This window comes from Pelophylax lessonae (genome assembly GCF_965119305.1).
Source record: "Pelophylax lessonae genome assembly, chromosome: 6".
Classification (NCBI taxonomy): domain Eukaryota; kingdom Metazoa; phylum Chordata; class Amphibia; order Anura; family Ranidae; genus Pelophylax; species Pelophylax lessonae.
The window spans coordinates 250350198-250377515 of NC_138773.1; the positions used below are offsets into that span (position 1 = coordinate 250350198).

Consider the following 27318-nt stretch of genomic DNA (forward strand, 5'->3'; position numbering starts at 1 on the left):
GACAGACAGATAGATAGATAGATAGATAGATAGATAGATAGATAGATAGATAGATAGATAGATAGATAGATAGATAGATAGATAGATAGATAGATAGATAGATAGATAGATAGATAGATAGATAGACTGACATGGGTAGTTTGCTATGGAATATATGCTCCAGCATTTGAATGCAGTGCTCCTGGAATTCATTTTACTTCATTGTGCATAAGCCTTCAGGTTAAATTAAACATACAATTTAGAAAAGGGTGGTTTGCTATAGAACGAGGCTCCAGCCAAACCAGGTTAAGCATGATGTACCTAAAATTTTAATTTGATTTTCTCTGGGTTTGTCTAACCACAGTTAACCATTAATTTTAAACATTCTTAAACATGCATACCATGTATAACTAAGATGGTATGCACAAGTACAGATTGTAAAAGACTTGTAAAATGTTCAATGAGTACTTTGCAAAGTCAATGTGTGCATGCATGCAATATTTATTTATGTGTTTCAGACTTTGAGGAAAACTACTATATTTTAAGGGCATACACTTTTGGTGTTCTTATATTAAAAGATTACAAAACGGTAATTTTCTACATAACTTACACATTTTTACTTATTAATAATATAATAATATTATAAGACTGTAATTAATATATACATTTATGTATACAAAGATTGGTGTTGTGCAAACTCTAAAGTATATATGTCCATCAGCAAATCATAATCAATTCATAACCTGTGATATATATTATAATAAACATAAATAGCATATAAAGTGCATAACAATTGTGCAGTTTATTTCAAAGGTGCATCTGTATATTAAAGTACAGTCAGGTCAATAAATATTGGGACATCAACACAATTCTAATCTTTTTGGCTCTATACACCACCACAATGGAATTGAAAATAAACAAACAAGATGTGCTTTAACTGCAGACTTCCAGTTTTAATTTGAGGGTATTTACATCCAAATCAGGTGAACGGTGTAGGAATTACAACAGTTTGTATATGTGCCTCCCACCTTTTAAGGGACCAAAAGTAATGGGACAGATTAACAATCATAAATCAAACTTTCACTTTTTAATACTTGGTTGCAAATCCTTTGCAGTCAATTACAGTCTGAAGTCTGGAACACATAGACATCACCAGATGCTGGGTTTCATCCCTGGGGAAGCTCTGCCAGGCCTCTACTGCAACTGTCTTCAGTTCCTGCTTGTTCCTGGGGCATTTTCCCTTCAGTTTGTCTTCAGCAAGTGAAATGCATGCTCAATCGGATTTAGGTCAGGTGATTGACTTGGCTATTGCATAACATTCCACTTCTTTCCCTTAAAAAACTCTTTGGTTGCTTTCGCAGTATGATTCAGGTCATTGTCTATCTGCACTGTGAAGCGCCGTCCAATGAGTTCTGAAGCATTTGGCTGAATATTAGCAGATAATATTGCCCGAAACACTTCAGAATTCATCCTGCTGCTTTTGTCAGCAGTCACATCATCAATAAATACAAGAGAACTAGTTCCATTGGCAGCCATACATGCCCACGCCATGACACTACCACTACCATGCTTCACTGATGAGGTGGTATGCTTTGGATCATGAGCAGTTCCTTTCCTTCTCCATACTCTTCTCTTCCCATACCCTCTGCATTCACTCTGGTGAAGTCTTCTCTTGATTGTTGACTTTGACACACATATACCTACCTCCTGGAGAGTGTTCTTGATCTGGCAAACTGTTGTGAAGGGTGTTTTCTTCACCAGGGAAATAATTCTTCGGTCATCCACCACAGTTGTTTTCCGTGGTCTTCCGGGTCTTTTGGTGTTGCTGATCTCACCGGTGCATTCTTTCTTTTTAAGGATGTTCCAAACCGTTGATTTGGCCACACCTAATGTTTTTGCTATCTCTCTGATGGGTTTGTTTTGTTTTTTTCAGCCTAAGGATGGCTTGCTTCACTGATAGTGACAGCTCTTTGGATCTCATATTGAGAGTTGACAGCAACAGATTCCAAATGCAAATAGCACACTTGAAATGAACTCTGAACCTTTTATCTGCTCCTTGCAAATGGGATAATGAGGGAATAACACACACCTGGCCATGGAACAGCTGAGCAGCCAATTGTCCCATTACTTTTGGTCCCTTAAAAAGTGGGAGGCACATATACAAACTGTTGTAATTCCTACACCTTTCATCTGATTTTGATGTAAATACCCTCAAATTAAAGCTAAAAGTCTGCAGTTAAAGCACATCTTGTTTGTTTCATTTCAACCCCATTGTGGTGGTGTATAGAGCCAAAAAGATTAGAATTGTGTCGATGTCCCAATATTTATGGACCTGACTGTATATAACAGTTCATTCTCCAGTGGTGATGTGACAGCTATAGGCACTTGTTTCCAAATAAAGTGTTTCTTGTGTGAGTATGTGTAAACAAAATGGTGTACTTTCACCTCCTTGTGACACCTCTGTGCTCCCAGAATTCTCACCTGAATAGGTAATCAAATAAGTCTTTTTGATTACAATATTTAGGGCGATGTTCCACCGATCCTAGCCTGGTTCCAGGTCTATCAGATGTATTTAGATAATCCTTGGTAGGGGTTCCTTTAAGGTGCCATCCATGTCTAATCCATATGTTAGGGTAAAGCAAAGTTACCTCCCATAGTGTAGTAGTTAAAAACAAAATATTTATTAGAAAATAGTAACTCTTACCATTCAAACAGATAAAAAAATGCCTTGTTATGTTAAAACATAGACCAGCAAATAGGGTATCCCAGACTGGAAGTGATGTCGGAGACTTGTATGCTGCTCTATTTTTTAACATAACAAGGCATTTTTTTATCTATTTGAATGTAAGAGTTGATATTTTTTAATAAGTATATCAATTTTACTACACTATGGGAGGTCACTTTGCTTTACCCTAACATATGAGTTACTCATGGTGGACGGAGCCATAAAGGGACCACTACCAAGGATTATCTAAATACATCTGATAGACCTGGAACCAGGCTAGGATCGGTGGACCACCGCCCTGGGCATTGTAAACTAAAGGCTTATTTGATTACCTATTAAGGTGAGGGTTCTGGGAGGTGTCACAAGGAGGTGAAAGTACCCCATTTCGTTTACACATACTCACACAAGAAGCACTTTATTTGGAAACAAGTGATTATAGCTGTCACATCACCGCTGGAGAATGAACTGTTATACAGATGCACCTTTGAAATGAACTGCACAATTGTCATGCACTTTATATGCTATTCATGTTTATTATGATATATATCACAGGCTATGAATTGATTATGATTTGCTGATGCACATATATACTTCAGAGTTTGTGCAACACCAATCTTTGTATACATAGATTTATATAATAATGGCAGTCTTTAAAATATTGATCTGCAATAAAGTAAAAATGAGAAAGTTACATAGAAAATTACCGTTTTGTAATCTTTAATATAAGAACATCAAAAGTGTATGCCCTTTTGTGTATAATGAACTGCTATACACCTCTAAAGTCTGAAGGACAATAAACTGGCCTTTGTTTAAAAAATTTGGAGACCCCTGTCTTAAAAAGAGCAGAAAGGGTCCTTTCACAGGAACGATCCGATCAGATCTGCCTGTCAGTTTTTTTGGCGGACCTGATCGGAAGCCCAATGCATCCCTATGGGGCAGCGGACACCCGCTGTTATCCGATTTCGATCCTGTCTGTGAAATCCTGACGGATGGAAACCCTATTTTCCATCTGTCCAGTGGATCGGATGGGATCGGATGAGAACGGACAGGCGATCCTGTCTGTGAAATCCTGACGGATGGAAACCCTATTTTCCATCTGTCCAGTGGATCGGATGGGATCGGATGAGAACGGACAGGCGGTCCGTTCTCATCCAATTCCCCCATAGAGGACAGTGGAGATCTTGCTGCTCCGTCTCCGCACACAGAGCGGAGACGGAGCTGTCACCTGCCTGCTCAGCGGGGATCGGCGGATCAATCCCCACTGAGCAGAGAACGGACCGCGCCGAACGGCGCATCATGTGAAAGGACCCAAAGACATTACACATACACTGGTCTGGTAACAGTAAAATAAAGTCTTATAGTTATGATAACTTAGGCTGGCCACAGATGGAAGATTTAATGAGTTTCCACAATACTCAGGTCATTTTACATACAAAAAAACAAACACAAATAAATTGACAGGAAATCATTTTAACAACATTAAACAATTTTCAGAGAAAAAATATTTAATTTTAAAATAGCTAAATTTGCATGTCTGCAAATCTTTACAGTTTTTGCTCATCCATTCTTTGGACAGTCAAATTTTTGCTTTTTTTATCAAAAATATTTTTTTATTTATGGATAGCCCTGTTGCATTTGCACCACTGTCTACTTGAGCCTGTTAGTCTTCCAAAAAAGAGAATAAATCACTGGTGATAATCTTGTGGCTAATACAGTTCTAAAATATAGTAACACTTAACCACTTTCCGACTGCCTAATGCCGATTTACGTTGGCAGTCAGCCCCTCACAGGCAAAGCGGCTTAGGTCTACGTCGCTAGCCTGTGAGGCTCTAGGGAGCGAGCGTGCGCCGCCGGAGGTGCGCTCCCGCTCGCTCACGGACCCCCCCCCGTGCGTGTGCCTGGCGGACCTTCGCGATTGTCCGTTACAGCGGGAGAAAGGCAGACGGCTAATGTAAACACAGCCGCCTGTCATTCTCCCCTGTGTAAGAATGGAGATCATACGGTTCTGCTATGTAGGACCGTTGATCTCTGTTCTTACACCAGTAGCTACATCCAATCACAGTTAGAAGCACGCCCCTAGGGACACACTTAACCTCTCCTTCTCAAATAAAGTTAACTCCTTCTCTGCCAGTGTCATTTTTACAGTAACAGTGCATATGTATAGCACTGATTACTGTAGTAATGTCACTGGTACCCCCAAAAGTGTCAAAAATGTCAGTCAAGGGTCCGATCTGTCCGCCACAATGTCGCAGTACCGCAAAAAAATCGCAGATTGCCGCCATTACTCGTTAAAAAAAATGACAAAAATCTTTCCCTTTGTTAGTAAACGCAATAACTTTTGCGCAAACCAATCAAAATACACTTTTTGCGATTTTTTTTTACCAAACATATGTAGCATAAAACAAATTGGCCTAAAATGTTAAAATATTTAGATTTTTACATTTTTTTGGGGGGAATTTCATATCAAAAAATTTGAAAAATATTGTTATTTTTGAAAAATTTACGCTCTTTTTTTGTTTATAGCGCATGATCAAAAAAATCGCACAGGTGATCAAATACCACCAAAAGAAAAATCTGTTTGTGGGAAAAATTGTCCGTTAAAGTAACGCAGTGCCGAATCGCAAAATAGGCCCTGGTCAGGAAGGGGGTAAAATCTTCCGGGGCTTAAGTGGTTTTAAGCAGCACCTGCTTGTCCTAAACTGCTGCTGTTCTCTAGTATAGTGCTGGATTTAATTCACTTGTATTGATAAGCAGCTATAAGTGAAGAAAGGAAAGTGTCTATGTTGCCAGCAGCAGCCAATCAGATTCCAGATGTCATCTTCCAAGTACAAGATAGATAATGAGGTTAACCTTTGATTCATGACATTATTTTAGTACATCTTTTAATAAAGAGACATGGTAATTTATCATTTTTTTTAAGCTTGCACTATTGACACTGTAATTATGTACGATTTACTATATTTTAACTATTTATTATTAACTAAACTAGAATATCCTTTCCGAAGTGCAAAATTGACCACATTTTCAGCCTGTGTGATTTTTTAAAACGTTACCCAATATCTTCTAGCATGTATGCAATAGTCTCAAAGCACGCTTGGGCTTGGACACAGAACAGTTTTAAATGAAGTTAGCTAGCAAGCATAGAAAAAGAGAAAGTACCTTGCCATAGATGACCACGTTGACAGATCCTCTTAATATGATATACCATGAAGTCCCTTCTTCGCCCTGGTTAAATACTGCAAACGGGAATTTCATTAATTAAATTAATACTTATCAATGTAAAATGAGAAGCAAAAATTAACCCAGTCAACCTGCAGCTAGCATTTGCAAAATTAGAACTCCCATTCCAAGGTGAAAGATTTTATCCACAAACTATCTTTATCTTAAGCTTAACTACACCAAAACACTTGGTGCATGCCAGCTTAGAGATCCTGTCTGAAAGCATACCAATTTTCTGTCTGGCACAATAGAAGGTATCGAATACATCAATTAAAAAAAATAAAAATAAATCAACAGCCGTAAATCAGGGCTTTAAAAAGGGAAAACATAGTTTAAATGTTGAGTTATTATTATAATGTTTATCTTAAAAGTATTTTTGGTGTAAATTTCATATTTCTCCATGCTTGTCATTCTATATTTTTATATAGTGATTTGTATTTTAATCAGTAGAAGTCCCACTCTATATATCTGCAATCACTCAGCCTCCCTGCTTAATTGTTGAGATATCAGGCAGTGCTTGTTTTTTTTAGAGTTGGTGGACTCATAGCGGATGATTTACTAAAAGTGTGAAAAATGTTTACCTAGCAAATTAAAAGTTCACTTTACAAAGTTAACATTGCCAAGTGAATAATAGTAAATAAGGTGAACCTGTTTTAACTTTAACTATCCAATCATGTGCGAGGGTAATTAAAAAAAAAAAAAAAACAGGCTTTTTGCTTTGTACATGGTTGGATATTTAAAGTAAATATGGAAAAACAGGAAAAGGCCCTGTATGTGTATTGGCTAAACACAGCTGCCACTATGTACATTTATTTATTTATTTTTCTATTGAATTCTATTAATATACTTACAAACTGTTCCTGCTTTTGGATGAGATTCAAATATTAAAAATCCAGCCAGTTCCCGTTTAACCTTAATGAAAAAAAAAAAAAAAAAAAAGAAAAACTTAGCAATTAAAATGACAGAAATAGTTTGATGATAGTTTTCCTATTTCTTTCCATGTAATGGGAAATATCCCCCCATATTACAGTATAACTAAAGGCAAATTGATACAGGATAGAATGTAGAAGGATAAAAACAGTTGTCAGTTTTTATTGCCATCTGTGCCCGCGATAAGGAGATTCACCCTCTCTAACTGTCCTGTTTACCTGTTTATTATTGAAAGTGGAAGTAAAGAAAATCCCAAATTTCGGGTTGTGCCCAGAAAAATAAATGAGGGGAAATCTTCCAATGGGGCAGTGGCGGTTGGTGCTCCATGGCGGCAGACGGACCGCACCCCCCCCCCCAGGCTCACTCACCCATCTGCAGCAGCAGGCGACAGCGGCGGCTTCTTCCCCCTCTTCTGCGTCTCCTCCCTCCTACGCCATGCCCAATGCCTCCTCCGTCATGCCCAAATCCAATCAATGTGATTGGATTTCCCTATCTTTACCACCAGGGACTCCCACAGCACCCCAGGGAGATTCGGACGTCCCAGGACTGGTTTGGCTGGCTATTTAATTTTATGTTTATTTTTTAATTATGTGACATTATTAAACTTTCATGATTCATCCTGAGACATTCTCTGGTCAATTACCCATACAGTAATGTATGCCATAGAGCGCCATCCTTTTTTTTTTTTATAGTATTGCCACCCTTTTTTTTTAGCCTATTAGAGCCTCTGGCTCTAATCACATGGCTAAAAAAAAAAAAAAGCCACATTGAAGTCCATGCGTCCGGCGCCCCGCATGTAGATTAGGGGGCCGGGTGCGTGGATAGGGGGGCGGCGCCCCTGCGCCCCCAATGCACCAGCCGCCACTGCAGTGGGGGACATTAGTTCTGGTGCCCTGGAGGTTCCCAAGGAATTCCCTTAATTTGCAAGGATTTCCTCTCACTTACAGTTTGGCTATGGGACAGGAAGTGAAGAGAAATCCCTGAAACAGGACAAAGATGGCAAAATAAAAAAAAATAAAATAATGATAACCCTCCCTTGCTTTATCCAGAATGAAAAAAAAAAGTATTTGCCTATAATTCTACTTTAGGAATGGATTTTAAAAGCAAAAACACAAATGATTGAAAATATACAAAAATGTAACAAGACAAAGTGACTTACTGTGGTGGAGAGGTGAGACAAGGCTTTAATGTGAATAAGTTCTTCGAAAATAATTTCCAAATCATCAGCAGTCCTCTGACCTGGTCTGTGCAACAGAGAATATAGAATTTATCTTCTACAACATACAGTACAACCAAATAATTACTTCATTTTTCAATAGCATAGAAGTAAGAAACTGAAAGAATTTAATCAAATGTTGAAAAAAATGGGTTTCATTTGACTGGCTAGCCATCAATCTGATACAAACACATACAGCTTTACACTATTACATTTAATGCATGCTTTGTCGTTATGTGGCAATTTGCATGCCATCTGCTATGCCAACCTATGTGCTACTCCCTGTTTAGTGGGATATTCTGCCGGACAGTTGTAACTTACACAGAACTTTTTTTGAGAGTGGAACAGAATGGATGGTAAGTAAAGACATCTGTGGAGGGCTGCATGAAAGTGAACCTACTGCTTTGCACTACATGGGCAAAGCACAGTTTCACTTTACGGCCTATGTTGACTTTAGTTGTTTTCAGAACTGCTCCCCATATATGCCAATAGGAATGCAAGAAATGGTGGTGGGTCAACAAAAAATTATAGCGCCCCACCGTGCCCATTGCATGGGGGTGTTTCTTACAGCAGATCAACTGCTGCACAAACTGCTGGACTCACCTGACTGAAAGAAGCGATCTGTAAGACACATGCACCCCTCTTCGGCTCAGCCTTTGTTATATGATTGTGTCACATTTTAAGTTTAAATGCAGATTAAATGGGGATCATTTTGGTCTGTTTATTTGTTTATCATTTGAATACAATTAGTGCCGGTTCACACTTATGCAATGCGGGAAGGCTGCGAATTCGCAGCCTGTTCCCGCATCGCAAACGCACCCTTGGCAGTTCACACTGCCATATGCGATACGCTGGGGGTGTCAATGAAATGTTAACGACACCCCCAGTTTGATCGCATATCGCAGTGCGATCTTTACAGTTCGCAGTTCTTTACAGTTCGCACAGGATCGGATCGCACAAGTATGAACCACTGTGCGATCCGATCCTGATGCGGCTGAAAAAAAGGGTCATGTGCGACTTTGCTGCGGGTGCAGTGCGAATTTAGCCATACAAAGTGTATGGCTGAATTCGCAACGCACAGCCGATCGCATGTAATGAAGGAGCAGTGCGCTCCGATATTACATGCGATCGCCGCAGCCGCACTAGTGTGAACCGGCACTTACAGTAAAACCTTGGATTGCGAGCATAATTTGTTCCGGAAGCATGCCTGTAATCCAAAGCACTCTTGCATCAAAGCGTATTTCCCCATAAGAAATAATGGAAACTCAGATGATTTGTTCCATAACCATTTATTTATAAATCCTTCAGTTTATAGTCCATATAAAAAGATTATAGCAATGTGATAGGTTGTGGGTCCATAAAACGTCCATTCACAAATGGTAGCCTTCACAAGAGGATTAGAAGCTGTCAGTCTGCAGTCGTGACCAGGAAGAGCCTTCTGAAAGCGAGGCTTGAGGTGCTCATGGATCGCAGTGTCGGCGTCTGGCGTCTCTGTCAGCATGAGTAGAGTAGAGGAATCCTGATAACCGATATTCCTATTTATACTGTGATCAGCTGTCATTGGACACATCTAAATATGTGGTAAAGAGCCTCATAGGCTCTTTTCGATGATCGGAGATGCGGTGTGTCCGGACGACACACTGTACCACCGATCACTGCTCCGTGCGCCTCCGGGGGGGGGCGCACAGTGGCTTGTTCTGAAGGATGTCATATGACGTCCAGTCAGGACAATGGAGCCTCCGACCAGGCCTATAGCAGAATTACGGCTTACGAGTTAATAGTAGTGAAAACAAAACTTCCAAATGTAAGAGTGAGCAGTGTTGTTTTACCCAACTAATAAACAGATTGGTGAACAGATCATGTCTGTGCATAATCATTCTATCCAGGGCATGATAATCCATTACACAGAGTAGGTCTCTACCTACAGCTTGTTGCAATATTTGTAAGCCAGCATCAACAAAAAATTCTCTGTGTAAAAAATTGATTTTAGCAGAGGAGTGGTAGTAGGGGCACCAAAGATTGTGAGCTCACAGGTTCCTGTGCTGAAAATTTGGCTCTGGTTCTAGCTTTCATGTCTTGGGCAAGGTGGTCTTCTCATACACACTGGACCAATGGTGAGAATGGACATTAGCTACATAAAAAGTAATAGTAGAATAAGGTACAGAAAAAAAAATTTACGGTTTTCGAAGGATCATTCTCATGTGAGCATCAGGTCCAATCTGTGACAACAGAAGTAAGGTTTCCTGGAGCTCCTCCTCACTTTCCCGCTTCTCCTCATCGGTTGGCATAGGCACATCATCATGTTCATCATCCAAGAACCGATAAAACAGGTACTTGTCTTGGAAGTAATATTCTTGGTCAACTAAACAGATAAAAAGACACATGATTATCAAAATGATGGTAGAAAAGAAAGAAACCCATCCATGGTTCAAATATCCAGTCTCTGTGTAGGTCATGTCTCTGGGAATTGAATTTAAATTACTTATCCAATTCTGCAAAGTCACAATGCTAAGCACTTATTCACTCTACTGTGTACCAATCTGTACGTCTTATAATTTTATTTACAAATCTCTCAATATGTATCTCAAATCATGAAATAAGAGGGTGGCACATCCATTTTAATGATGTCACATTTTAATAAAATACAAAGGCTAATATTGAACATGCTTGTTCCAGGGCTGTTATTCTTTTCCAATCACTACTTTTTCAGTCCCTGACATGGAACAGGCTATACAGATTGTCATCATCTCCTATCGTTGCATCAGGTCATTAATGGGTGATTTACTAAAGGCAGATAGACTGTACATTTGCACACATTTTCCCCATAAGTTAGTGAATGGGGTGAAGCTTCACTTTGTAAAAAAATACCCAACCAGGTGCCAAGAATTTAAAAAAAACAGCATTTGTGCTTGAACATGATAGGATGATGGAAATCTCTGGAGCTCTGGGGAAAATAAGTGCAATCGCACTTGCAAAATGCACAGTCCATTTGCTTATAATAAATCAACCCCGTTGAGTTATCATGGAGGTCATGCAACTACCATATTCAGGTAGAGATGTAAGCAATGAAAGCACATTTCCTTATATTTATTAAGGGATTATAATATATTATATAACCTAGAAGATTTATGAAATATTCTTCTTTTTTGCTAAATGTTCTACAAAACCGGGATATAATTGTGAAACTAATCAATTGTTAATGTCATCAAAACTAGACTAATTCATGAAACCATTGACTGATCCAATGATTCGGAAATTTGCCGACTGTTATAAATGTATGGCATCACAATATAAACACAATTTGGCAACATGTGTAAAACTCATCCCCATCAGATAACTGTCATAGCCAGCAGAGGGCAGAGTTTAGTCATGGATAACAAACTTTAAAAACATGGGAGCAATGATGAGAAATGTTCACTCCAAGCTCAGTGACATGAAAATGGATCTGTTAGGGTAAGGAAATAAATCTTCTTATTTATATAGATAAAAGGAATCATTTAAATTATTATATTTGAAATGTGTGTCACTTGACTGTTCATAAGACTGTCAGTTCTAATCATCGAAATGTAAATCTTATTTTTATATGAAAAACGTTAGGTTAATTGCTTTTATTACCGTTTTATATTAATCCAGACATTGTAACCAATGAATTCTTGGATTTCATAGACGTAAAAATATTTACAACAATTTCTGATTGTTTGATGGGTTATTCCTCTTTATTCTTGAATTGAAAAAAATACAGCAGTGGCCATTGCTAGCTTTTCTCTAAGAATGCTAGCTGCCTGGCTGTCTCTGGGGTCAACATTTTTTGGGTCACTTACCCGAAACAATGAAGATTGGAAAGCCAGAGTGAAGACATAACCTTTTATTTTCCGGTCAGTGTCTAAGTCCCAGTTCACATATATGTGAAGCAGGAAGGTTGCGAATCCACTGCGGGTTCCCGCATCACATTCAAATCGCAGGCAGTTCACAGTACCATATGCGAATCGCCGGGGGTGTCAATACAAAGTTAATGGAAGGAAGATGTACACCGCTCAGGTGGATCTATATCCATAATCTACCGTTGGTGCCGGACCTTGGATCGTCACCGGGTAAGAAGAACATGAAGAAAAGTGGCCGCACACCAAAACGATGACTTGATAGTAGCAAAGATTTATTGTACAAATCTGGATACAAGGTACAATAGAATGGAAATGGTAGACGCGTTTTCACAGGACCAACAGTGTGCTTGTAGTGAGGTAAGATCCAGATTTGTACAATAAATCTTTGCTATCATTTTGGTGTGCTTCCACTTTCCCTTCAATACGAAGTTAACGACACCCCCCAGATCAGTTCGCATATCGCAGTGTGAACTGTCAGTTCAGACATGAATCGGATAGCATTGGTGTGAACCACCATGTGATCCAATTCTGCCAAAAATGGGTCCTGTGTGTGTTCTGTCCGAATCCGATGCAAATTCAGCCATACAATCTGTATGGCTGAATTTGCATCGCACAGACATCGCATGTGATTTTCAGAGTAGTGCGCACCGAATCACATGCGATAACTATCGTGTAATATCGCTATAGTGTAAACCGAGATTTAAGCCATACAGGTAAAGATTTCTGGACTAAGTGGGAGAAATCCATAGATTCCCCCATCTCAGTGTGATGAACGAATCTCCTGCTGCTGGCTTTTGTATTATGGCAGCCACCACCCACAACAGTCAGAAAACATGACCAGCATAGCGTGCGCAGGGGGTGTGCCAAGCGTGCCTGGGCACACCCTAATCACTCTGTGCGATGCCCCCCTTGTGCCCAGGCTTCCCCCCCTTGTTGCGCGTCCTCCACTGCACTGCTGGCTTCCCTTCTGTCCTCTTCCCCCCCCGGTGCTGTAGGGGGTGTTTAAGAATGGAGAGTGGGGGAAGGAGCTAATCAATATGTCATATGCCAGCCCCTTCCTTTTCTAAATGAATACAGTGAACACACTCACTTACTGTGTTCGATCATAACTGAAGCATAGTAAACTGTTTACTATGTTTCAGTTTGTGAATGAACAGGAAGTCGCTCAGCACAGAACACTTCCCATTCATTCACTGTCCAATGGCTGCAGAGAAAGTCATGTGTGTTTGAGCATTGGGGTGCATACCCTTATGCAATAGGCTGCAAACACTTTTAATGACCAGGGACTACATCTGATTGGCTGCAGTCAATGTTTAGCCAAAGTTTTTCCCCTTCAGCTCCTTTGTTGAGCTAGGTGGTATCTGCAGAGCCACGCATGGCTCAAATTCCTGACAAGTCAAAGGAAGTAGCCGAAATGCGAGCAGTGTATGGCCAGCCTTATAGTGGCCATACATGCTTTGATTTTATTATCCGATCAATGGGTGATTCAGATTTGGCCAAAATAATCGTATCTGCAAACAGTTAAATCGCAATTATTTCCCTTCTGATCCATTTAAACTTGATTTAGATTGGAGGGAATCACACTGAGCTGATTGGCCAGGGTGGAAAATTATTGATCGTTTTGGATTAATTGGCATCACAGAGATACTTTGTTCATTAATACAATCATATTTTGATCGATCAGATTATGAGATTACATGGTGGAAACAGAGATATGATCGAAAACTAACAATATTAACTTAAAGTGTTTATTATCATAGCATTTCATATCCCTGATATGTGCCTGCTGTATCATGTACTTGTATTAAAAAGTAACCTGTTCTCTTTGTATTGCTTCCTTTGTGTGAAATCCCTGGTGTTCCTGTTAGTCCCTCTGCTTTCCTATTAAAAACTGACCACACTAAGCAGGGGAACACACCGTGGTCAGTTGTCTAGCTATGCTGGGAACTCAGTGTGCTTTCCTCCAATGATCAGACTTGTCCTGACACGCCCCCTCCCTGCACAACCTATCACTTAGGGCCCTTTCATACTGGGCAGATCTGTTTGACGGAATCCCCTTGCTCAGAGGGGATCGATATGCTGATCTCCCGCTGAGCAGGTGGATGACAGGTCCGTCTCCTCTCATTGTGCTGAGAGGGACCTGTCAAGAGTCCTGCTCTCCTCTATGGGAGATCGGATGAAAACAGACCGCCTGTCTGTTTTCATCCAATCCAATCCGATCCTCCAGACGGATGGAAAGTAGGGTCACCATCCGTCTGGATTTGACGGACAGGATCGGATCGGATAGTGGCGGGTGTCAGCGGACATGTCACCGCTGCTCCATAGGGGTGAATGGAGGGTCCGATCAGGTCTGCCTGAAAAACTGACAGGAGGACTTTATATGACCACTGGTGGGAAAGGCCCCTACTGTTGCTTCTCCCTCCCCCCAGCTCTTATGCAGCTGAGAACAGAGGGAATGTGATCTCTTATAAAAAGAGGGAAAAGGTATTTATAATGTTTTTTTATATCTATACACAAATGTTTTGCCTTTTGCTTCAATTTAAAACTGAATGAACTGTTTTACAAGTTGATCGTGTACAATCACTTTAAAAGTGGAACTTAAAGTGGTTGTATCCCCTGTGTAAAAAAAAAAAAACCCTGAAGGACAATGGTATAATGTGCTAGGATGCATCGCATCCTAGCACATTATGAAATACTTACCTTAGAACGAAGCCCCCACACGGTCGCCCAGGCACAGCTGAGGGAGCTGACATGTTCCCTCGGCATCTCTTCTGGGTTCGGCGGCTCCGGTGCTGTGAGTGGCCAGAGCCACGATGACGTCCATCCAGCGCATGCGCACGGGAGTTCACTTCCTGGCAAGGAGCCGGCAAGGAGCTCTGAAGGTCCGGCAAGCGGCTGCATTCAGGGTGAATATCTCCTATACCATGCAGGTTTAGGAGATATTAATTTTACCTACAGTAAGGAGTATACTACCGCTTTAACACTCTTAATCAACCCTTCCAGTAGAGACCCCTCAGTAAGCCCCCCACCTTCACTCCCCAGTACAGTTGCAGTGTAAGTTGTGTGCCCCCCTCCAGCGGTATGGTGCTCACATACCTTCCTCCGAGTCCTGATGATGATCCCATGTGCCATGTTATGCAGAATCGGCAACGTGACAGTCTTGCAGGCAGCCACTCCAGTCACTCAGACTTGATCCACCGCGCGCAGCCGCCCCCGCCGGATGTGACATCATGCCGCTCACAGCGGCTGACGAAGCCGATCACAGCGTCATAGAGTCACTCTCTGTCTGGATCGCAGCGGGATCGGGGGCCAGGGGCGGGGCTGCAGTGCCGCGGCCATCATCACAGCGGCCGGCCCGACCCCAATGCTTAAAGCGGCGCTGCAGCTGCGGGCGGCCCTATCTTAAAGCGGCCCCAGGGTTGGCGGCCCACCGGGAAATTTCCCGGTATCCCGGTAGGCCAGTCCGGCCCTGATGGAGATATGGATGTATGGGGGAGTTTGTTTTAAATATTAGAAATAAATTAAATAGAGGTTTTTGTTTGTGGGGCTCAGATGCAGTGTAGTTCCGCTTTAACTGTCAATTGAAATCCATTTCCTGGCATGTGGCATATCAATCAAATGGGTTGCTGACAATGGATTGACTATTCCTAGATCGATTGGAAAAAGAATCAATCATTTATCAAAGCATGTATGACCACCATAAGAAAGAATTGAGCTCACTAATTTAGCATAACAGCCAGACAGAAGGAGGGGTCATTATTGGCAGTCTATTTCAGCCTTTTTCAACCAGGGTGCCCAGACACCCTGGGGTGCCTTGGGGTTTCTTCACAGGTGCCTTGGCAAAATGCCTAAAAATTGCCCAAAAATGTATACAAGCCAACAGGTGAATCAAGCCTGCCTTTTAGTTACACAAAGCCACAGGTTTTAGAAGGAAGTAATATATTCCTTTTTTTTCCACCTGCAAAGTAAATGCATATTGTGCTAGTATGCAATTGCATACTAGCACATTATGTGACACTTACCTTCAAACGAAGCCTGCGTTGTCCTCGTTGCCGGCCGCATCTATCTTCGCCTGTCTTCCTTCCGGGTCTGCGTACTCCGGCTGTAATACTGGCCGGAGGCAAGTGACGTCACTCCGCCAGTCACGGCACTGAAGAAACAGCATGGGCGGCCGTTTCTTCAGAGCGCATGCGCCGAGGACGTCATCAGCTGCATGCAATGTAAATATCTCCTAAACAGTGCAAGTTTAGGAGATATTTACAGTGCCTATAGGTAAGTCTTATTAAAGATTTATTTTGTTATAAAAGTGGGTTTACAACCACTTAAATTGTGCACCATTTCAACCTTCTAGCCGCTGGCATCCTAACAACCAGTGATGTCATCAGTGTTGTTAAGATGGGTGTTGATCGCCTGCACAACATCCTTGTTTGACCCTTCCCTGCCCCTCTCCATCAACACTAACTAGGGGTCACATTAGCTGGGTGATGGATAGAAACTGAGGGACAGGAGAAACACTGGAATACTAGTCTGTACTAATGTGCAAATGTGTATTTGCTTTGAAAGAATAAATCAACTCTAATGTTGGGTGTCCTTGAGACTGAGCATCATTTTAAAGGGTGCCTTGACTGTAGAAAGGTTGAGAAACACTGGGCTAAATACTTTGTGAGTACAGTTTTCCATTAACCAAGCTTGACAGAGTGATGTATTATACCCCAGCTGGGATGATGCTGCATTTACCATGGTTAAGAACTCCCTCCTCCAGTAAGACCTGCCACATGCCCACGGCTTGTGTCCGGGAATGAACACAGGAGCTCTGCTGGATCAGCCAGTCAACCAGTTCTGTTCCTACACAGCATTGCCTGCCAAAATACAAAGATATAACAAAATTACCAAAAAACACAAACCATAAATGGGTCTAACCCCATCTAAGGACAGTTAAAGAGGAAGTAAACCCTGCACAAAAAAATGAGAAAAAAATATAATTTGATTACTCAGTTCTCAGTCTTAGCAGCATCAGGGGATAGAGGACAGGGGACATCAGAGCAATGCTGCAACCACTTGGGTGAGTATCATTTTTTTTTTTTTTTTCCAGAAACCTAAGCTTTTCTTTTAAAGTGGTTGTAAACCCACCTTTAGAACTTTTACCTAAATAAGCCTTTAATAAGGCTTTCCTATACTTGCACCATTTAGGCGATATTTACATTGCATGCAGCTGATGACGTCATTGGCGCATGCGCTCTGAAGAAACGGCTGCTTGCGACGTTTCTTCAGAGCCCTAAGCCGTGACCGGCGGCTCCCGCGTGCATGCGTGGGAGTTACGTAACGCGGCTCTGGCCAGTAATACAGCCAGAGTCCGCAGACCCAGAAGGAAGACGGGCAAAGATGGATACGGCCACCAGCAGGGACAACGCGGGCTTCGTTTGCAGGTAAGTGGCACATAATATGCTAGTATGCAATGCATACTAGCACATTATGCATTTATTTTGCAGGGGGGAAAAAAAAAAAGGAAGAGTTTACTTTCTCTTTAAAGTATATTTCTACTTTTGTAGCCAAATCATCATGGCATCTACTTTGACACATCTGAGTGCATTATCAGCCCATTATTTTCAATAAGCTGCCTTAACACTGTGCACATTAAAGCGGAACTAAAGTCTTGCTGTAAACAATTGTGAGCAGGTAGGCTTTTATTGGCTCAAACATCTGGCTCAAACATCCTTACTGCAGCTATCTGCTCTGTGTGCGACTACACGCAAACAGCAGCAGCTGCTATTAGACCTCCATTCGTTTAAATGGGCTGAGTTGATGCTGTTGATAGCATAACCTGGTCATTCCAGCAGGAAGAATCCACCGATTCTTGCCACAGGAATCTGACAGCTGCCGGTTGGCTTTAATTGCAGAGGAGACATGCACTGTCTCTTTTCCAATAAAATGCCCCTACCTCAGCTTAGCTTACAGTGCCGGGCCGGTCTCTGAGTGTTGGGATAACATCACCTCCCGCCAGTCAATGAAAAGGCCCGAAGACCGGCACTCAGAAGAAGATGCTGGCACTAGTGCAGGACCACTGGACAGGTACATATTTAAACTTAAGCACCGCTTTAAAGTGGTTGTTAAGACACAAGGTTTTTTACCTTCATGCATTCTATGCATGAAGGTAAAAAATCTTCTGTGTGCAGAGGCCCCCCCTAATACTTATCTGAGCTCCTCTTGATCCAGCGAGGTCTATGAGAGCCTTGCCTCCCAGGGACTCGCACTCCAGATTGTGGCAGCAGTGGGAGCCAATCACAGCCAGTGAGATGGAGGGGGAGGGTTTAAGTCGCAGCTCTGTGTGTGAATGGACAGATGGAGGGAGGAGCCAGAGAGCTGCTCTGTGCAAAACCACTGCACAGAGCAGGTAAGTATATCATGTTTTTTATTTTAAAAAAAAAAAAGAAAAAAGGATTTAATATTGCTTTAAGGGCTCACTAACACGTTTGGAGGGTAGTAAAACCATGTTGGTGAGTTGCGCTTTTACCGCCCCCCAACTGCTACCCTCTTTAGTCGCAGAGGCAGCGATCAGAGGTGTACACACACTGCAGCTGTGATGCTTTGTTTCATAGCAATGGAATAGTACCCACCGAATGCAACCCATTCAAATGAATAGGGACACTTTGCAAGCACCCTGCAACCGCATAAAATGCACATGGTTGTAGCATGCTAGTATGGGGATCAAGGGGTAAAGCAGGTGGTGAGGAGCTGATACAATACCACCTCATTGCTTGTCAAATGCTTTCTAAAGAGTGGTATGAACGTGGAATGCTCTTTAGAGATCAAAGCACCTGTGAACAAGCCCTAAAGTGTGAAATAACACACAATAATAAACTACAACACTGTAAGGCCCCTTTAACACGGCCAGGTAGCTACGATCACTGAATTACTGCGACAAGAATCAGCGGATTCTTTCTGCTGGAATGACCAGGTTATGTGATTAATCAGCTGCGTCCAGGCTCAGACAACTGTCCCTAACAGCAGCTATCTGAATTCTGTGTGCAATAAAAGCCCGATGACCTGCCAAATTCCGGCGGTAAGAATTGGCAGAATTTTGACAGCAGCCGCTGCTGTTTGCATGTAGCCGCACACACAGCAGATAGCCGCACACAGAGCAGATAGCCGCGCACAGAGCAGATAGCTGCTGTTTGCATGTAGCCGCACACAGAGCAGATAGCCGCACACACAGCAGATAGCTGCACACAGAGCAGATAGCTGCTGTTTGCATGTAGCCGCGCACAGAGCAGATAGCCGCGCACAGAGCAGATAGCCACGCACAGAGCAGATAGCCGCACACAGAGCAGATAGCCGCACACAGAGCAGATAGCCGCACACACAGCAGATAGCTGCACACAGAGCAGATAGCTGCTGTTTGCATGTAGCCGCGCACAGAGCAGATAGCCACGCACAGAGCAGATAGCCATGCACAGAGCAGATAGCCGCACACAGAGCAGATAGCCGCACACAGAGCAGATAGCCACGCACAGAGCAGATAGCCGCACACAGAGCAGATAGCCACGCACAGAGCAGATAGCCACACACAGAGCAGATAGCCGCACACAGAGCAGATAGCTGCTATTGGAGATGCTTCTGATTGCATAACCTTTTCATTCCAGCAGCATAAGTCAACTGATTCTTGCTGCAGGAATCTGGCAGTCGCAGCTACCCGGCCTGGTGAAAGAAATCTAAATGGGTCCTATATACACTATATTACCAAACATATAGTGAAAGCCTGCCTTTACACGCGCATAACTTTAATGGCATCCCAGTCTTAGTCCGTAGGGTTCAATATTGAGTTGGCCCACCCTTTGCAGCTCTAACAGCTTCAATTCTTCTGGGAAGGCTGTCCACAAGGTTTAGGAGTGTGTCTATGGGAATGTTTGACCATTCTTCCAGAAGCACATTTGTGAGGTCAGGCACTGATGAGGACTAGAATGCCTGGCTCAAAGTCTTCACTCTAATTCATCCCAAAGGTGGGTGTTCTATCCGGTTGAGGTCAGGACTCTGTGCAGGCCAGTGAAGTTCTTCCACCCCTAACTTGCTCATCCATGTCTTTATGGACCTTGCTTTGTTCACTGGTCCAAATCCTTTGGTGGAGAGGGGATTATGGTGTGGGGTTGTTTTTCAGGGGTTGGGCTTTGCCTCTTAGTTCTAGTGAAGGGAAATCTTAAGGCATCAGCATACCAAGATATTTTGTACAATTTCATGCTCCCAACTTTGTGGAAACAGTTTGGGAATGGCCCCTTCCTATTCCAACATGACTGCGCACCAGAGCACAAAGCAAGGTCCATAAAGACATGGATGAGCGAGTTTGGGGTGGAGGAACTTAACTGGCTTGACCTCAACCTGATGGAACACCTTTGGGATGAATTAGAGCGGAGACTGCGAGGCAGGTCTTTTTGTCCAACATCAATGCCTAAATGCATAAATGTGCTTCTGGAAGAATGTTTAAACATTCCCATTGACTGCGAGCCAGGCCTTCTCTCCAACATCAGTGCCTGACCTCACAAATGCGTGTCTGGAAGAATGGTCAAAAGTTCCCATAGACACACTCCTAAACTTTGAGGACCGCCTTCCCAGAGGAGTTGAAGCTGTTATAGCTGCAAAGGGTGGGCCAACTCAACATTGAACCCTACCGACTAAGACTGGGATGCCATTGAAGTTCACATGTGGGTAAAGGCAGGCGTCCCAATAATTTTGGTAATATAGTTGTGACGGTGTTCACCGTCACTGGAATTTAAGGACAGATGGGTGATGGTTTGAATTGCTTCATATTTGTCAGCAAGGTCTCTGACCAGGAAGTACCACTCCTAATATGGTCATTCCAGGAAGTTCAATGAGGAGACAGACTGTCTAACAATTTTGCTTTTGTCTGAGGTGGCTTTCCATTCACCTAGTGTCAGGTGTGCTAATAAAATCACCTGTTGTCTGCTAAGGGATATATTGACACTCAGAGTAATGTGTATTGAGGGCTCGTTAGGGAACCATTGTTCTGTGTCTGGCTATTGTGTACATTGATTGCCCCCTGGGGCTTCTGTCTCATTACACATAACAGTCCTGCTGGACCAATCCCTGCTGACTAGTTTTCAAGTCCGCATTTGCATGGCTTAGGAGGACCTGAAGGGGAACTGCAGGTACTGTGCAATTGACCAATGGGAAAGCGGTTTTTGGGTGCAGGATGTTCCAAATTCTGTATAAAAGTCTGCTGTGTCCTTCCAATAAATTGTCTTCCTGTTTGAACTTACATACAGCCTGCCTGGTGTGTGTTCTAATGGATTCTGAACGGCACATAGCTCTAGTTCGGATCCCTGAGCCTTGGTTGACCGAACCATCAGACGTTGCGATCTGCAAGCTGACTCACTAGAAGCAGAGGAGTGTCGGGAGAGCGAAAGCGAGCGAGCAAGGGTCTCGTCACAATAGTGTACTTTTTTTATACTGAATACTGTTTAGACAAGTTCACAATATCTGAGATTTGTATGTAGAGTCCTGCAGTATAAAGCGTACAAGAAAAATGCCAAATACTTTTTGTAATATTGTCTGCTCTCTGGCTTCATTTTAAAGCAGGTCGCATTCATGTATAACGGAAGTGAGAAATCTCCGTTCCATAGCAATAAAACAATGTGCGCACGTGTACGCCCGCAACCGAGCATTACACGGGTATAAAGCAACGGCATGTTTTTAGACTAAACACTGAGCAAAAGAAGTTTGCTGCCAAGCTGTGTTGTTTAAGCAGCCATGAAGACAAATGAGAACTGACAAGGGGAAAGAATATTTCAATATTTTATGTAGACGCTGGTTGAGAGATGGAAGTGTACAAATGATTACTTTTACAGGAAATGTTCCTTGAGCCTAGCGAGGTAGAACTTATCTCTTCAATAACTCACACATAAATCTGATCAATGTTGCAAAAAAACCATGAGCCGTTCACAGATATGTAAGTACTTCATAACATTGGCTGTTTACTGGGAGGAAGTTGTGGAGTGGTGCCTAGACGGCACTGCAATAGGAGGCACTACCATTGCACGTTTATTATTTGTTTGCCATTTTATACTTTAACCACTTCAGCTCTGGAAGGTTTTACCCCCTCCATGACCAAGCCATTTTTTGCTATTTAGCACTGCGCGACCTCAACTGGTAATTGCGAGGTCATGCAACCCAAACAAAATTTGTATAATTGTTCTCACACTGGAGGTATTTGAACACCACTGGGTTTTTTATTATTTGCAATATAAACAAAAAAAAGACTGAAAATTATGAAAAAAAAAACTATATACTTATAAACTATAAACTTATATATATAAATATATATATATATATATATATATATTTTTTTTTTTTTTTTTTTGCTGGGACACTTGAACACTTTATATAAAATTTAAGATTATATTTATTTAATTATTTATTGATTTATGTTGGTATTGGATTGTGACACTTCAATGATCGGCACAGAGCACTTTATTAGATCACATTTTATCACTGAATATTCAAGTATATCACCATAAGCACTGCAATATTGCTGATCAGGATTTTCTATGGATGATTATTAGTATTATTACACATTTATGATTTGGATATATATGACACAATCTTTATTTATATTTTAATTTTGGACCTTTTATTCACACATCTTTTTGGCGATTTTGTAATTTATTTACACATTATCTGAATATTTATTTTATTTATTAATTATCCCTGAAGCGCGGTACCTCCCCCCCCCCCCCCCATCTTAAAAAAAACTATATTTTTTACTTTTTGCTATAAAACATATTTATTTAAAAAAAAAATTAAGAAATCAAAGTTCTTCATAAATGTTGGCCAAAATGTATTCTGCTACATGTTTTTGATAAAAAAAAAAAACCTCATTAAGTGTATATTGATTGGTTTGCATTAAAGATATAGCATCTACAAACTACAGAATATATATAATGGATTTTTTTTTCATACTACTAATGGTGGTGATCAGCGACTTATAACAGAATTGCGATAGTGTGGTAGGAAATCTAACACTAACCGATGCTCGGGGCAACTGGTTAACTGCCACTGATATTACCAGTGACACTATAACAGTGACCAGTGCTAATAATATACACTGTCACTGTACTAATGACACTGGCTGGGAAGGGGTTAACATCTATGTCAATCAAAGGGTTAAATGTGTGGTTAACAATGTGTAAAGTGTGCTGCTTTTTACAACAGATCTCTTTGTTTTTATATATGTTTTGCAGAGATAAGAAATAGAGATTGTTCCCTCTGCACAGAGCCCTGTGTTGATTGTCAACACAGAGCTCTGGGCTGTGATTGCACACAGCTGACTAGCAGGTTCCAGCCATGAATTATTGGCTGGGACTTGCTGACAGACTACCGCTGACTAGAAGCAGGCAGTGATGTACTGGTACTTCGCTTTGGCTGCCTCGGCTGCCTGTCTGCAGTGCATTGTGGGAGGGTGGTCTGCAAGAGGTTAATGTTTTTACTCTAGTGTTTGAGTGATGCATGCTTAGACCTTATGCAAACAGGCGCAAAAAAATGCTGATTTCAGAGGCATCTGGTGTTTTTGTTTTTGCTTGTTTTTGTGCCTATGCATGTTATCTAATGTGGCCATGCAGATTTGGGCGTTTATGTGAGTATACTTGTGCAGCAGTCAGGGCATAACAAAAGCCCAAAGCTGTGTCTGAAGAGGAGCTTATAAGCATAATTTATGAGCATACACGCATAAATGCATCTAACCGTGTGCGTATGCGCATACATTTATTCTAGTGGCTAGAATAAATTAATATTCAAGATAATAAAATAAGTTTACAGTGGGGAAAAAATTATTTGATCACCTGCATATTTTGTAAGTTTGCCCACTTACACGGAAATGAAGGGTCTATAATTTTTACCATAGGTGTATTTTAAATTATTGAGACAGAATATCAACCAAAAATCCAGGAATATACACATATAACAAATGCTATAAATTAAGTTGCAATTCAGTTAATAACCTGACTTAGTACTTGGTGGAGAAACCCTTGTTGGCAAGCACAGAAGTAAGAAGTTTCTAGTAGTTATTGGCCAGGTTTGTACACATCTGTGGAGGGATTTTGGTCCACTCTTCTTTACAGATCTTCTCCAAATCCTTAGATTTTCTTGGCTGTCTCTTGGAAACTCAAAGTTTCAGCTCCTTCCATAAATGTTTTACAGGATTAAGCTCTGGAGACTAGGCCGCTCCATGACCTTAATTTGCTTCTTCTGGAGCCACTTCTTTGTTGCCTTGGTGGTATGTTTTGGGTCATTCTCATGCTGGAAGACCTATTCACGATACATCTTCAGTGTTCTGGCTGAGGAAAGAAGGTTCTCATCCAAGATTTTACAATACACGGACCCGGTTATTTGCCCCTCAATGCGACAAATTCAGCCTGTACCTTTAGCAGAGAAACAGCCCCAAAGCATCATGTCTCCACATCCGTGCTTGACTGTAGAGATGGTGTCCTTAGGGTCAAAGTCAGCACTTTTCTTCCATCAAACACGGCGAGGTGAGTTAATGCCAAAGAGCTCAATTTTGGTCTCATCCAACCACAGCACTTTCTCCCAATCCTTCTCTGAATCATTTAGATGTTCATTGGCATGACTGTACATGTGCCCTCTTGAGGAGGGGGACTCGCCATATTTGGAGGAAGAAAAATGCTGACTATGACCCTACGAATACCATCCCTACAGTCAAGCATGGAGGTGGAAACATTATGCTTTGGGGCTGTTTCTCTGTTAAATGTACAGACCAACTTTGCTGCATTGAGGGGCCAACGGATGGGACCATGTATTGTAAAATCTTGGATGAGAACCTTCTTCCCCCAGCCAGGACACTGAAGATGGGTCATGAATGGGTATTTCAGCATGACAATGAACCAAAACATACCGCCAAGGCAACAAAGGAGTGGCTCAAGAAGAAGCACATTAAGGTCATGGAGTGTCCTAGCCAGTCTTCAGACCTTAATCCTATAGAAAATGTATGGAGGGAATTGAAACTTTGAGTTTCCAAGAGACAGCCAAGAAAACTTAAGGATTTGGAGTACTCTTTGCAAGGTAAAGCTTTACCTCATTTACTAAGCTCTGGAGCATCGTTTTGTCTTTAGTAAACCAACCCCATTGTGTTCTCAATCTGTTTTTGGGGTGTCATTAGGAAATGGATGCTGGGAGGGAAAGAGGCGTCCCCTCTCTTATGTCTTCACCCCCCACTGGTTCCCCCCACCCAAGGGGACCGGACATTTGGCAGGCTGGGCACAGACATTCTATTTCAGAGTGTCATCTTATAGACAACTAACTATCTATGAAGGGATTGACCTGCTTTTGAATTATATCCCCTCCAAAATTTGGCAACTATTAGTTATACACATCAGCTGCATATCAAGGCCCTTTGGCTCTCAGATCTCAACAATTACCTCATGGGCAGAAATTCTGGCCTTTAGGTTAAAATGTTGGCACATTAGCCAACGGCAGCCACTTCAGGGTGCTCTTGTGGGATTGGGTTTTAGCGCTGCAGCTGTGGTGTTTGCTACTCAAATGCAATAAAGCTCCTGAAGAAGTAACTTTGTGGTCGCGAAACATGTTTAGAAGAGCAGAATACATGGACAAATGCTATCCCCAATTTTGAGGACTTATGTATGTGTAGGAATTGTTACTCTGTATGAAACAGCATTATAGGTAACACTATTGCCTTTAGGGGACCCACTAATAGTCCAATGTGATTTTAGGCGTCAATGGGTTATAAAGGGAACTCTAATTTTTTTTGTGATTTTAGATATATGGTTTGTTACTTCTCATTATGCAAGAAATCATACATAATTTAATGGAAATCAAAAAATTGTTTATTTTTATCTTACGTGCCGTTAAAGTTTATTATTTCCTAATACCACCTCTTCAAATGTTTTAGGCTGTGGCACATGATACATACAGGTGCCTCGTAGCCACCAGAGGGCACCATATTCATTTGCATTCAGTGATTAGGAATCTATTGACACATGCAGCAGATTGCACACCCACTGCATTTTGAATGTAAAGCGGGAAACACACACGGAACGCGGGTTTCCAGCATTGCGTTTTGGTGTCAATGAGCCCTTCAAACTACAAAGTGTTTTTTTTCACATTCTTCTCCTCTGACCATGAGAAAAAAAGCACAATGTATCTTTTTCTACATTCAAAAACAGAAAGAGAGTATAGGGGCAGCTTTTACAAAGACTTTGCTGTGATAGCCAGTCACAGGCTATCACATTGATTATCTGATTGTTAGTACAAGAACCAGAGCTGTCAGTGACAGCTCACTCTCTCAGTGTATTAAGAAGTGCACTTTCAGCACAACTGCAAGAAGGCCCACCTCCCCGATTCTGTATACTGTATGTGTGAAGCTGGCGTCAACGGGTTATAAGGGGAACTCTAAGGGCCTAATTACATCTACACACATGGAACAGTGAAAATCCAGTTGGACTTTGACTTAAACACAATGTAGGAAAAATATTCTATGTGATCAATATTACTCACCTGTATGTTTTTAGGTGATACTTGCGATCTCTGATCATGTGAGGCGCTCGGGAAAGAATCGCATTACGTAATATCTTCCCAGCTCGGAGAATACGTTCAGACGGGACCTTTTAGGATGTAGGTATAAAAATAAAAACATATGTTAGACGGAGCTTGAGACATGGGCGGTATATCCCCTCTGAAAGATAAATCATGTTTAGCGTAGTGATAAACTATATATACTATAAGTATATATACATTGGTTAACATGCTATAACATCTTCTTCCTTAGATTATCAGCAAACATAATCTGGTAGTTGTGTTGCAAATCTTATATTATTGAAATGTAACTAAACCTGTATTTGAATCAAAAAGTCTTGACCCCAATTTCAGTTCTCAGTAGGTGTACATGGGCTTAACTCATTGGCTTCTTATATATACACTGCTCGGATTTAAGTAGCAATCAGGATTATGTATTACTCCTACAGCTGCAAAACGGAGTGTAAGAAACAAATGCAACTCCTGGAGTCTCTAACTGATATAGTGATTTGAATAACACCATGGGGTTGATTTACTAAAGGCAAATAGACTGTGCATTTTACAAAGTGCAGTTGCTCCAGAGCTTAGTAAATGAGGGGCAGCTTAATTTTGCAAAGAATACCCAATCACATGCAAGGAAAATAAAAAAACTGAATTTTTGCTTGCAATGATTGGCTGATGGAAGTCAACAGCGCTCTCCACCATTTACTAAGCTCTGGAGCAACTGCTCTTGCAGAGTGCAATTGCACTTTGCAAAGTGCACAGTCTGTTTGCCTTTAGTAAATCAACCCCAGTGTACCCTAAACTAAACTATC

At 41.5% G+C, this 27318-nt stretch overlaps 1 protein-coding gene across 1 annotated transcript in view; it reads right to left on the reverse strand.

Moving 5' to 3' along the window:
• RAPGEF4 (Rap guanine nucleotide exchange factor 4) overlaps window positions 1-27318 on the reverse strand; it is a 480844-nt gene that overhangs the window by 159148 nt on the left and 294378 nt on the right. The window contains exons 8-13 of the mRNA XM_082260932.1: window positions 26486-26592; window positions 16688-16809; window positions 10248-10431; window positions 8013-8097; window positions 6775-6835; window positions 5864-5940 (exon numbers count right to left, since the gene is read on the reverse strand). Of these exons, the coding sequence (XP_082117058.1) occupies window positions 5864-5940; window positions 6775-6835; window positions 8013-8097; window positions 10248-10431; window positions 16688-16809; window positions 26486-26592 (636 nt within the window). The remainder of the gene's footprint in view (window positions 1-5863; window positions 5941-6774; window positions 6836-8012; window positions 8098-10247; window positions 10432-16687; window positions 16810-26485; window positions 26593-27318) is intronic.